This window comes from Aureobasidium subglaciale (genome assembly GCF_000721755.1).
Source record: "Aureobasidium subglaciale EXF-2481 unplaced genomic scaffold scaffold_44, whole genome shotgun sequence".
In the NCBI taxonomy this organism is placed as follows: domain Eukaryota; kingdom Fungi; phylum Ascomycota; class Dothideomycetes; order Dothideales; family Saccotheciaceae; genus Aureobasidium; species Aureobasidium subglaciale.
In genome coordinates this window covers 15,986-28,618 of record NW_013566951.1, presented here as the reverse complement: position 1 = coordinate 28,618, position 12,633 = coordinate 15,986, and the positions used below count along the sequence as shown (strand labels likewise).

Below are 12,633 nucleotides of genomic sequence, written 5' to 3'. Positions count from 1 at the left end.
GTCGCAACCAGTAACTTGGTCCGGGCAAAAATAGGTGGGCAGAAGCGACTGCGCACCGTGGTTGGCCATCTTTAACATGGTTGCTCGCGCGCTCTGCCCGCCTGTCCCAGTCTCTGCGATCGATAGTGTGTCATTAGGTGGCTGAAGTGACTCTGGCTGTAGAAGTGCTTGCAAGTAACCGAAAGACCTGAAACTTGTGCAGCCGGTTATAAGGCTTGACGATTGAAACGCCAAGAGCCCGCGCTGCAAGCTCTCAATCATCCCAAGTCGCCGTGCGTGCGGGGATGGAGTCCCCGGATTGTCGCCCCGCATTCTCGGCAGTGCTTCCGTAGCATTCAAATTGGGTAGTCCACGCCGGTCCGTGACTATCTACGTCTCGATTGAGCACGGCATTTACTTGCCTGGAAGATTTCAAGTCATCCGTATCCTGCACAAGGCTTTGGCGATGGGCTATCACAGTACCTGGTTCAAGCCAGGACGCCAGACTCAATGGGCTATCACTATCAACTGCCTCCACGCTTTCTTCTTGTTAGTAACACGCTACCGGGCCCTGCCAGGCGAGTGAACTTACAGTGGCATTAGGTTCGGCTACGATCAAGGAGTCTTTGGCGGTTTGATCTCCAACCCGGACTTCTTAGCTGTCGTTGAACATCCTTCAGAGGCTTTCCTCGGTTTCATAGGTATATGTGACTGTTTGAGTAGTGTGCCGTCATTATGTACTGGTGCTAATGCGTTGCGAAGTCTCGAGCTATAATCTTGGCTGTCTCGCCGGATGCCTCCTCAACTTCTTTGTCGGCAGTGGTATCGGACGGAGACCAACATTATGGCTTGCCATGTTGTTGATCAGTCTAGGTGCTGTTCTGCAGGCTGCAGCCTTTGGCGTGAGTCTCTACCGTGGCTTTACACTTAAAGCTAAGAATAGGAGCACTGACAAGTCTCAAGACTCCGCAGATGGTTGTTGGAAGAATCGTTACAGGCTTCGGTACAATCTCCACACTCCACGAAAGCCATCTGCCTTCTATGAAGCATCGCTGACATGGACCACACAGGAGTCGGTGTCGACACATCCACGGTGCCAATGTACCAAGCGGAGTTGTGCAAAAGCCATGTCCGTGGTCGTCTCGTCACCACCGAGGTGCTTTTCACCGCGCTCGGGATTGCGGTGGCTTACTTCTTTGCCTTCGGAATGAACTTCGTCGGGGGAGCGGTTGCCTGGAGGTTACCGATTGCCGCCCAGATCCTGCCAGCTGTCGTCATTTCGATCGTACTCTTCGGCTTACCCGAAACGCCGAGATGGCTGATTGAGAGAGGACGTATCGATGAGGCCACTAAAGTCATGTGCCAGGTCTATGGCACTGGTCCAGAAGACGAATACATCGTTACAGAAAAAGCCGCCATCATCGAGGCTCTGGAGTTCGAGAGCGCAAATCCGTTCAGCTGGAAACATGTACTCAAGAAAGATCGTGTACAGACTGGATGGAGAGTGTGGCTTGCTATACTTGCTCTTTCTTTCAACCAGGTAAAAGACCCGGAGATTTTCCGGTGGACTGAAAAGTGGCTGACGTATGGTTGTGCAAGTGGTCAGGGATCAACGTCATTGTCTTCTACATTGGCACCGTCCTGGAAGTCAACGTCGGCTTGCCCAGAAGTACAGCCCTCGTAGCTGGGGGCTGCATCAATCTCGCTTTCGCCGCAGGTTCCTTAGTACCGGCTCTCTTCTTGGACCGCATCGGACGTAGAAAACCCATGAGTGTGTATCGAGCCATACTATTAGCCGAGGAAGAGACACTGATATTAGTGCCGTAGTCTGTGGAACGATTGCCATGGGCTTTTCCTTGATGGTCATCTCAATCCTTTTATCTTATCAAGGCACGTCGTCGGAGGCCGTGACCTCGAAGGTGGCCATCGCTTTCTTCGTACTGGTCAGTAACACACGTGTCCAGCTCATGTGCACAAGCTGACTCAAGACAAGTACATGCTGTTCTTCGGAAGTAGCCTCAACGCCATTCCCTGGTGCTATGCTCCGGAGATACTTCCCCTCAAAGCACGAGCCAAAGGCACATCATTGGCCGTGATGATGAATTGGGTCTTTGTAGGTCCCTACTCTTGGGACATAGCCTTTGCGACAGAAATTGACTATTGGATTAGGTATTCACAATCGTAATGGTCACTCCAACCATGATAACGAACATCAAATGGAAGACTTATCTTGTCTTCATGGCTTGTGTAAGACTACGAGACCCTTACCTTCGCCCAATCGACTGACCATGTTGAATAGAATTTCGCGATAGCTCCCTCCATTTTCTTCCTCTTCCCAGAGACCACCAGGCTTTCACTCGAGGAAATTGATCACATCTTCATCAAAGAGATAGAGTCATTGGATTCATATGATCTTGTGGAGGCGGAGACGAACACCTTCAGGAAGGCCGAGCAGGCTGGCGTCATGGAGACAAGACACGTAGGATGATTGATTTTGTCAAAAGTGTCGCCGTATCTTTCGAGCGACCTTTGAAAAAGTGAAATAGCAAAATTGGGGATACGTGACATGATTACGAGTAATTGCGAGCTTTATAATCCCTGCGTCTGGAATTGGAGCAACGAAATGATTGCAGTAAGGCACAGTCTAGTTGTAGCTCGCGTCAGCAGCGCGGAGAGACCAGAATCCGATCGTTTCTGTCAACGTCGCCTGTTTCAATCGAAATTGAGCGAATGCGCAGTTGGATACCAATGCCCATCGGAGTTGCCGGTGCAACGCCGTCGCAGTCCTTGCTATCCGGGTATATGACAGTCCCCCGTGCCACGACCCGGCTGTATGAGGTCTGGCGCACTCGTGGCCATCGCTAAGCATATGTCAAGGAAGGGAAACCACTTACTCGATGCCCCAGAGTCCAGCGCCAGTGTCTTCTTCATAACAATGGAACATGCACTGACGCTTTTCCCTGACGGCTTGCCAACGCTCGAACGATTGAAGCAGCACAATGAGGGTCGCGATGTTCCTTCTGAAACAGCCTGGATCTGGGGCAAGGAAGACGAGGTAGATAAGAGATCCACCACCACTACTTGAAATGTACTTTTGAACTGAAACTAAATCGTAGATTGGTCGGATCAATCTCCTGACTCCCAAAAGAGTCCTTGCTGCGAACCATGCTGAAGTAAAGAAAGGCAAGGTTGTCTCCTTGAAGTACGTCTCTTATCGGGCATTGGCTGTTCCCTCCTCGCTCAATTCGAAGCGCCTGACCATGCTTCTCCTCCAGCTGGCCGATGAATTTGCCCGCCAAACCAGCTTTTGGCCGAGATGCGTGCAAACATACGGTCAAGAATCATCCAGATGGTCCGCTGGTCTTCGATGATTGGCTAAACATGAACATACAATCTGGAAGCCAATGGGATGGGTTTCGGCATTATGGGCATCAGACCCAGGGACGCTTTTATAACGATTTGACTCCCGAAGAGGTCAAAACCGGTAAGAGTTTTCGGGAAGAGCGCCGGTAGTGATTGCCGTTCTTGCTGATCTTTTCATATTCAACAGGAACACGCTGTGGAATTCAAGCTGTCTCCAATCATGGTATTGTTGGTCGAGGAATTCTACTCGACTACTATGGCTGGAAGATGGCAAGAGGCGAAGCATACGATCCTCTCACAAGCCACGCTATCCATCTCGATGAGTTACTGGCTGTAGCGAAAGACCAGAAGTTGAAGTTTGAAGTCGGCGACATCTTACTGATCAGGAGCGGGTACACTGATGCATATGACAAGTATAACCAGGATGACCCGGCTCGCTTAGTCGAGGCTGGTTCGCTGCATCCTTGTCTCGCCGGTGTGGCTCAGACGGATGAGATGAAGACTTGGTTGCACGACAAGTGAGTACCTGACATGATCCAAGAGAGAATCTCCTTTTAACTCCATATAGTTACTTCAGTGCTGTCGGTGGTGATGCGCCAGCTTGGGAGTGTTGGCCTCCAGAGCAATGGGCATTGGTATGTAGATACGAGACATGCTGGCCGATGTTCACTGATACAACGTTAATAAAGCACGAGTTTTTACTGGGTTCTTGGGGCGTCCTCATTGGCGAGATGTTTGATCTCGAGGTAATGTTCTTGCAAGAGGGATTGACAGCATGTGACTGACGAACGCTACCACAAGGCTCTGGCCAAACAGTGCGAGCAGGAGCAGCGTTGGTCTTTCCTCTTCATGAGTACCCCGTTGAACATGCCAGGTACGTTGGTTTATTCCCAGTCTGCGTACAGAGATCTGACCAGGAACAGGTGGCATCGCTAGCCTTGCCAATGCCCTTGCAGTACACTGACGCCACGGAAAAGAAGCCAATGACTCGTGAAGGGACAACGGAGGGCTGTGGGGCGCCAACTTCAATTCCTTGAGAGTATTGAAGCGGGAAATGTAGACCATGAGGAACAACAAGTCATGCGAGCAATCACATTCGCGCTGTTTTAAAGGGGCGACCCCCTGAGTCTCATACTGAATACTAGTTCTCCTCGACTCCGAAGTCTTGTATTTGTCTCGGCCCTTGCTACTCGCAATTGACAGCGATAGAGAGCGGGATGGTGGCGTGGAAGTCGAGGGTCCAGAAAGTTTCCCGGCTGGGCAAGCCGAGCTTGGACCACGTACCTTGATGGTTCCCGCGACACGGCGCTGCTAGCATCACCGCGGTCGCCTCTTTATACTCAAATCATTTACAGTCATGACCGTCTCGCGCTGTGATGGTGTCTCTATATCAAAGTAATCGATCCAAGACAAAGTTGTCAAATTGATCATATACAGCATCAACTGGTTCCCTTGATTCCGCGTCTCGCCATTCACCCGGCGAAAGTGACAAGCAGAGTCCAAAATGCGGGGTCGCCGAGGCATGTTGGATGAACATCTTCATAGACCCCTTCAGCCTGTCACCTTCCTACAAATCAACCTCTTCGGCATTGAAGCGTAGACGAACACCCGTCCTAGCGCTTGTGTTGCAGATATAATGGCGCCTCAACTGAAGACAGATGCGTATGTTCTGGGCGTCGGGCTCACACCCTTCATCAAGCCCAGACGTGAACGAGAATACCCAGAGCTCGGCTTCGAAGCTGGAGTGAAAGCAATGCTCGATGCGCAGATCAACTACGACGATGTCGAGATGGGTGTGGCGTGTTTCTGCTACGGAGATACCACATCTGGCCAGCGAATCTTTGTATGTCTGACCGTCGCGTTTTAGTCCAAGGTGAATCTCGGCTGACGTTATTTAGTATCAATTCGGCATGACAGCTATCCCGTAGGTATGAGAGGAGTGGGAGAATGCCCGAGTCTGACCATCGCAGTATCTACAATACCAACAATGCTTGTGCCACAGGATCTACGGGCTTACACATGGCGAGAACGATGGTTCGATCGGGAGCCGCCGACTGTGTGTTGGTCATTGGATTTGAGCAGATGAGCCCTGGCAGTATCAAGAGCGTCTGGGATGATCGTCCATCTCCCATGGGGCTGAGCACAAAGATGATGGAAGTCAGTCTTGATAACTCTTACTGCGAACTGGGTTTTGACTGACTTGCTGGTGTAGGACACTCGTGGAAAGCACAACAGTCCTCGTAATGCACAGTACTTTGCTAACGCCGGACGAGAATACATGGAGAAGTTTGACGCACCCAAGAAACCACCTTTACTATCTCGCTAATCCTGCTCAGGTACGGTGCTCGCCCAGAAGACTTTGCCGAAATTGCTCGCATTAGCCACGAGCACTCCCAGCGCAATCCGTATGCTCAATTCAGAAAAGAATACTCTATGGAAGAGATCATGAATGCACCCATGATCCACGCTCCTTTGACCAAGCTTCAATGCAGCCCTACCAGTGACGGTGCTGGAGCTGCAGTCATCGTATCGCAACGCTTCCTGGACGCTCGACCTCAACTTCGTAATCAGGCTATCCTTATGGCCGGACAGACCCTCATGACCGATACTCCTGCCCTCTACTCAAAGAGTGCCATGGATCTTGTTGGCTTCGACATGACCAGGAAAGCTGTAGCTGCCGCGTACAAAGAAGCTGGTGTCGGCCCGAAAGACATATCCGTTTGTGAGCTCCATGATTGTTTCTCTGCGAACGAATTAGTACTTCTCGACGGTCTTGGGTTTTCTCGACCCGGCAAAGCACATGAAATGGTTCGCAATGGCGACATCACATATGGTGGCAAAGGTCCCATCATCAATCCCAGTGGAGGGCTGATCTCAAAGGGCCACCCACTCGGCGCCACCGGCCTTGCGCAATGTGCGGAACTCTGCTGGCACTTGCGAGGCTGGGCCAACAATCGCTTCGTGGACACCAAAGTGGCATTGCAGCACAACCTTGGACTGGGAGGTGCAGTCGTCGTGACAATCTACAAGAGGGCAGATGGACAGAGGAATGTCAAGCTCAGTAACGAGGACATTATTCGTGAGTCAGCCTTCGAATACAATCCCGCGGTGGAGGCGAGACATCCCGCTCTTCAAGATGCGGATAAAGTCCGGAGTCGATCAAAGAGGAATGAATATGCACTTGGTGATACGCAGGAAAAGATTCAAGCTAGATTGTAGTGAACTTATAGTCTGGCAGTATGATTTGGCCTCTTCCACGAGGCAATTTCCCAGCTGCTACACGCGTTTCTTTCCTTATGCGACCCTAATGTTAATCTTTCCCGATCATCCAGTCTCCACAGATCGTCTTCTTTCTCGGTCGAGGGCTGTGGAAGTGTTTGTTGTGATGCCAGACGGAATGTGGGCTTGAAATGATATCTAGCAAGGGTCACATCGATAATAAGCTTATAGTCGGCTATGACCGTGATTGCTGTCAGAGTGCGGGGAAGGCGCTGTCGCGAAAACAGAAAGCATAACAGAAAGAGCAACTAACGTTGTAAACAAACATGCGAGACGACAAGACTTTCCTGCCTTCTTCGTAACTCTCAACCTTCGTGGTAGCCGACGGCTATGACATGAAGATCGAATGGATCGAATCTTAGATAGATAAGATTGTTTAGCGACAGCACTCTAGGGCGAGACCGAAACGCCTCCTCGACAACAACGACGACGACGACGGTATTACGCCCGAGTCTAAGCGACCTATGCACCATTACCCGACGCCTGGAAGTGAGAGTCAGCAAGAGTAAGAACAGAAGCGCTAGCGAGAAGACATCTAAGAGAAAGAGCAGGAGCAGGAGTTGGAATACACCTAATCGCCAACGACGGCTCGTACGGCCCTCATAGCAGATACCGAAGCTATAGACGACGCGAAAGCGGAACATACACCCCGGGCTCCTCGACTGACGAATCTTAACATCCTGTCGACTGCTGCTTCTCCGGTCTCGTCAGCGTCCACAACTACGACAAGTGACAGCGGCGCCACTAAGCGGAGTTACTAGTCCAGCCGTAGCTCCCCTAGCAAGCGCGCTATCTTAAGTAGTCTCATCTAACCTATCACGTTTCCCGTGCTCGTAAAGGACACTGTCCCTCCTAATGCAGCTGCCGGTGTTAGACAACTCTATAATCGCTTGCGACAATTCGAACGCTCCTAGGGCGTCTTCCCTACTACGGAGAAGGTAAGAAGACTCGAAAGTAATTACACGAGTCGATCGACTAATACCCTTGTCAGCATCTCTTTACGCGCGAGGGCATTGTCGATCCTAACATTGATCTTCCCTACGTATATTTCGACGACACCCACTACCGTGCTACCTTAGGCGGCGTCCCTTCCCTAGCAGATGTTAACAAGCTGGTCAAGCGAGTGAGAAAATTTCGCGAACTAGGCGAGTCCGAAGCCGCCTGGAATAGCTACATCGATACCACCCTCTTTTTACTTGCCAAGGCCGCTTCGGTTTACTAGGGCCGTACGACTAGCACGAACGCGTAACTGCCGCTTCTAATTCGACTAATTTTCTAACTTGAGCTAACGACTCTATAGAACAACCGCCCGCATTGGACCTTCTAGTCTAATCCCTCGAACGTAAGACAATGTACAGATCAGAGGGAAGATAGTGGAATTTGCTCTCGTCGTAGAAGACAGTGATGCACTAAGAGCAGCCGCTGCTCGCTTGCCAATCAACGCAGGCAAGGGAGTCTTTTCCTTCAACCATACTACTCATTCGCCTCTGCTTCGTCGGCCCATCGCCGTCAGTATCGAGACCAAACGCTAGGGCGAGCACTTTTAAGACGCTCTTAACTAACTCGGTGTTTAGACCTCTGCCCATTTCGCCCGTCTAACCGAACTCTTAACTGCTGCGGGCCGATCACACGTCCGTCCGCCAATGTTGCCTTGTCTTATCGCTTAAGGCTCTGATTAGAAATTCATACTTACGGAAAAAACACTTGCTAGAGAAGTGGTGAGTCTCTAGCGCCCTTATTTATCCGCACAACAAAAAGCTGACAAATATCAATCCAGAAAATCTGGAGCAAGCTCGATTTCGGCGATGTTGCAACTCATCGTGGTGTCTATACCACCATCTTAGTGCTTCTACTCTTGATGGACTGGGCCGAGACGCAATACAGACCCTAGTTTGAAGAGAACATTTGTAGTTCCGCACTGCCCATTGGATGAAAGCTCTACAACGAGACAATATCAGCAGCGATCTCGACTCTTGGCAGGTCACTAGCTAGCCGGTCCATGATGATTGACCAAGACATCCACGCACTACGGACGGAGTGACAAGTCGCCGGACACAAGTGGTCAGTTCAGGGTTTTTCAGATCGACCTATCATACCATTCTCTGGGTTGAAAAGGCATGTCGTATACGCTTACCTGCGGCAATGCATCAAGGATATTACTTCAAATTCCTAGTATTCGTCTGCCTTCCCACGCGCTACGAGTATTCTGCAAATAATTGTGCTTCGCTACATCCACAGCTCATCTTGCATCGTCTCCAGGGTGGGAAGGGAGAAGTCGCTTGTCATTCGTTCAACTACATCTTGAAGATATACCTCCTCGACTCCTTGATTTGTGCTGGTGGACCTTTGAGCCTGAACATGAGACCAATCAAGCCGGACCAATACATGGCCGCAGCAAGTAATCTCAAAAGCCAGACTCCCCACACCGTCTTTGGATGAATCAGATGCGGCATCCCTGGAGGCAACTTTTGCGCCTTGTGAACAAGTGGTCGCATGTTCTCTTCATACTCCTTGAACGCCGCTTCGTGCTCGTTTTCCATTAGTGAGCCGGCGAGATGATAAGCTCCAGCCAGTGCCAGCGTAGTACCCATTCCTGAAAAAGGGGAAGCGCAGTATCCTGCATCTCCGAGCAATACAACTCTGCCTTTGCTCCATGAGTCTAGCTTGGTCTGAGCAGTAATGTCGAAGTAGAAGTCGTCGGCCTCTTGCACGGCTTTCTTGAGCCTTTCCTCCTGCCAGCCGACTCCGCTGAGCTTTTTCAAAACCGCTTGCTTTTGAGCTGCGACATCCATCTCCTTGTCAAAGACACCGCTGTCATCAGCCATGAGTACAAGTACAGTGCTTCTTTCTTTGGTGCCGGATGGTCGAAGCATGACGCTAACACCGCCTGGAGCGTGGAACCAAGATCTCCATTCGCCGTCTCCAGGTAACTTTGCGGTACTGAGGAAAGCACCGCGGATGTGCAAAGGTTTGATACAATCATCCTGTTGGTGGCCGAAGGCAAGTCTGCGGGTTTTGCTGTGTAGACCATCTGCGCCAACAACAATGTCGAAGGCGCGACGACCTCTTTTGGCAAAGTAAACATGGACCTTGTTGTCGGTCTGATCCTGGTCAAGAGCCTCGATGCTGTCGCCGAAAATGAACTCAATACCTTTCCCGCCATTGTCTTGTACTTCCTTGCTCTTTCTCTTGCAATTATCCAGCAGAATCTCTGCAAGTCTGCCTCGTAAAATCTCCACGTCAGAGGTACCAGTCTCTACCTTACCAGTCTTGTCTGCAGCGAATTGAGCCCAGACTCTGTTCTTCGCATCAACAACTTTGACGCCTTCTTCACCAGTAGTAGACGCCTTGATCTCGTCTTGTAGTCCAAGAAGACGAACAACATGCTTGCCGATACCGCGAAGGTCGATGTTTTGGCCAGAGCCGAGGGCGGTGGGATTGCGCTCGACAATCGTGATGTTTGGGAGCGGTCTTGATCTCGTTGAGCAGAGAAGTAGAGTCGCTAATACAGGACCAGCTATGCCGCAGCCGACTATGAGTATAGATTGTGGTGAGTGTAAGGCGCGGATGGCTTGACGATTGTTCGGGATGTTGATCATGGTGTTTTTGAATAGCCGAAAGGCCTAGAGATGGTATAAGATGGGTCAATGAGACTCGAATTTTCGATAATCCATATAGCAAGAGCAGGAGAGTAGTGTCGCTTTATAGACTGGTTGTTGGAGTGAGTTCGGGACCGAGCTGATGAAGCTCGGGACCGAGAAACGGGCGTCATTTCCAGGCTCCGACATTTCGCTCCCAACGCTCATCCTTGAGTCGAATCCTCTTGCATTGCCCATCTGTATGGACAACACCATTGGCATAGTTGCACGCCTTCAAGGCTTGTTGCGTTCAAGTAAGATCTGGCCACTGTTGTCGCTCGGCGGCGTGAAATACAAGCGCCGCCACTTAACGCAGAGTATCGGCTTTATGTTAACACCGTCCATATACCATGTCGGCCAAATCGTCTGCAAGCTGTTTCGGCCGACGCAATCGAGACCATTGAGCCTATTGCTTCTGGTTCTCATCGCACATCTACCATTGATCCGGTCGAGAGGTTGGAATGAGGCACTAGATCCGGCACAGCTGATCCTTTCTGTGGGCTCAGTGGACCTCTGAGCGGACACTCCGTGTTACAAAAAGCAACACCTTACCTCCTTGTTCTTACATTAAATAACTCGTACAGTCGAAGCAAAGCGACTCCGTCTATACAAACAACAATAGCAACATGGTCCAAGTCGAAAGCAAGCTCGTACCACGCAAGGAGAATGGCGAGAAGCCAACCATGTCGGGACCGGACAAGTGGTTTACTGGCCAAGTCTATCTCGACATTGCCGAGCAACACAGCACCGACGATGGTGGTAAGGCCAAGCGTATCAACGAGGGTGATGTCATGTGGTGCCCTCCTGGTGTACACCACTGGCATGGGGCCGATGATGGTGCGATCATGTCGCACTTTGTCTTCGCTCTGGGCAAGACACATTGAAACGAGAAAGATTCAGATGAGGAATATACGAAGAAGTCAGGCTAGGATCAGCACACTGTTAGTTTGCACCACTGTGGACGACCTCCGTGATGGTATACCCAATGCGGTGGCGGACGAAAGCATTGATCAGACGACACGAATGAAAATGGGATGCACGCTCCAAACAGAACACACTCACATCTTTATAGCTCGTCGGCAATGACTTAGACCTGGGGTATTCTTGACAACTGGTAGAGTGCGCATCTCGATAGCCATGCAGACTACTCAAAGCAGCCCGCAAAGGATATGCGCTGACATTGTGTTCCTTCTCTTTTTCTTCCCTCCAAAGCTCAATCTCCAGCACGTGCAAGCGCGACAATGGTGAAGCTGGTGTCGCCTTCGGCGAGTCTGAGAAATGAACGGACAGTCAGATCTAGGGCAGTGTCACTCATGGCATCCTCCGTGGCAGCGAGGGTTCCACGACACACAGGGCCTTTCATACCACCGTTCAGCTCCCAAAGTGTACCGTCTCTTAATCTGACAAAGGCGATGTAATGGTTTAGCGGACATTGTGGTATAGGTGGAGCGGCTGTATCGCCCAGGTTAGCGGCAGAGGCGTAGGCTTCTTCGAGGGCGGCGGAATGTTCGAGCAGACGAGATCGACCATCGACAGAGAGAGCAACAGCACGATCTCGCAAGTCTTGTAGCACGGAGCCAGGAAGCAAGTCATCCTTTGCGACACTGTTGAGAGCGGCGTGCAAGAATGCCATCAGACCGCACGAGTTGCGAAGTGTTTGCTCGAACCAGATGACAGAGTTCTTCTCACCGTCTGCTATGTGTGGCACCATGGCATCGTTCTCTGCGTCGCGGGCGCGGTGGAAGGTCTCGCCGGGGGTGGTAAAGATCAGGGCTTCGACGGGTCTGGGGACCATGTTGAGAAGGTCAGGCTCGGTGAGGCTGTAGACATCATGGAAGGTCCAAGAGGGTGGCAGTCCGAGATCGCGCGCGAGTTGTGTAAAGACTCGAGGGTTGTTCTCTGCAAGACGCGTGTGTCAGGACGAGTCCTCGACAACGACAGAGGAGACAAGACTTACCGAGTGGGACAAAGCATTTCTCCAAAGGCGGCAGCTCTTCTGAGCCGCGAACAGAGGCCATGCTGAGTGTCCGCTGGCGTGCGCTGCTGCTCAGGTGTTGCTTTGTCGCGACCTGGTCTCGTTCATGTGTTTCGACTGATGACGGTATCGTCGGGAGGTTGTGTACCGGAGAGCGAGCGCGTTTCAGAGTTGCCTGCGCTTCAACGGTGACGACAAATAAACAGCCGCGCCACGATTGTGGGGAAGTTTGCCGTCGGCTGCATCTGCCACACGAGCTTCGAATGACTTTCCCGCTCACTGCGGCAAACCTTCACATCTCTACTATCCGTCCCCCCCTCCTCCGACTTCAACGGGTCAAGAAAACCTCATCCCACCCCCTTCGCCCTCGCAGCATGCTGCTACTTCCTTTCCATCCCC

The 12,633-nt window shown here is 51.2% G+C and overlaps 6 protein-coding genes across 6 annotated transcripts; 4 read left to right on the top strand and 2 right to left on the bottom strand.

Moving 5' to 3' along the window:
* Positions 1–445: 445 nt before the first annotated feature.
* On the top strand, positions 446–2,467 carry AUEXF2481DRAFT_71525 (uncharacterized protein; the record flags this gene model as incomplete). The annotated part of the gene is made up of 10 exons (XM_013483384.1): positions 446–528; positions 583–680; positions 742–881; positions 943–982; positions 1,050–1,519; positions 1,579–1,750; positions 1,807–1,922; positions 1,973–2,092; positions 2,149–2,226; positions 2,279–2,467. The coding sequence occupies 10 exons, from the start codon at positions 446–448 to the stop codon at positions 2,465–2,467; spliced, it is 1,506 nt and encodes a 501-aa protein (XP_013338838.1).
* Positions 2,468–2,914: 447 nt separating this feature from the next.
* On the top strand, positions 2,915–4,306 carry AUEXF2481DRAFT_9500 (uncharacterized protein; the record flags this gene model as incomplete). Its single annotated transcript, XM_013483360.1, has 8 exons — positions 2,915–3,034; positions 3,096–3,181; positions 3,255–3,463; positions 3,530–3,860; positions 3,911–3,977; positions 4,032–4,088; positions 4,144–4,216; positions 4,266–4,306. The coding sequence occupies 8 exons, from the start codon at positions 2,915–2,917 to the stop codon at positions 4,304–4,306; spliced, it is 984 nt and encodes a 327-aa protein (XP_013338814.1).
* Positions 4,307–4,978: 672 nt separating this feature from the next.
* AUEXF2481DRAFT_71549 (uncharacterized protein) lies at positions 4,979–6,561 on the top strand (the record flags this gene model as incomplete). The annotated part of the gene is made up of 5 exons (XM_013483388.1): positions 4,979–5,185; positions 5,241–5,266; positions 5,313–5,499; positions 5,555–5,628; positions 5,679–6,561. 5 exons carry the CDS (start codon positions 4,979–4,981, stop codon positions 6,559–6,561), a joined length of 1,377 nt encoding a protein of 458 aa, XP_013338842.1.
* Positions 6,562–8,915: 2,354 nt separating this feature from the next.
* On the bottom strand, positions 8,916–10,220 carry AUEXF2481DRAFT_71552 (uncharacterized protein; the record flags this gene model as incomplete). The annotated part of the gene is made up of 1 exon (XM_013483389.1): positions 8,916–10,220. The coding sequence occupies one exon, from the start codon at positions 10,218–10,220 to the stop codon at positions 8,916–8,918; it is 1,305 nt and encodes a 434-aa protein (XP_013338843.1).
* Positions 10,221–10,885: 665 nt separating this feature from the next.
* Positions 10,886–11,188, top strand: AUEXF2481DRAFT_9497 (uncharacterized protein; the record flags this gene model as incomplete). Its single annotated transcript, XM_013483359.1, has 2 exons — positions 10,886–11,096; positions 11,154–11,188. 2 exons carry the CDS (start codon positions 10,886–10,888, stop codon positions 11,186–11,188), a joined length of 246 nt encoding a protein of 81 aa, XP_013338813.1.
* Positions 11,189–11,472: 284 nt separating this feature from the next.
* On the bottom strand, positions 11,473–12,277 carry AUEXF2481DRAFT_34033 (uncharacterized protein; the record flags this gene model as incomplete). Its single annotated transcript, XM_013483365.1, has 2 exons — positions 11,473–12,158; positions 12,217–12,277. 2 exons carry the CDS (start codon positions 12,275–12,277, stop codon positions 11,473–11,475), a joined length of 747 nt encoding a protein of 248 aa, XP_013338819.1.
* Positions 12,278–12,633: the final 356 nt, after the last annotated feature.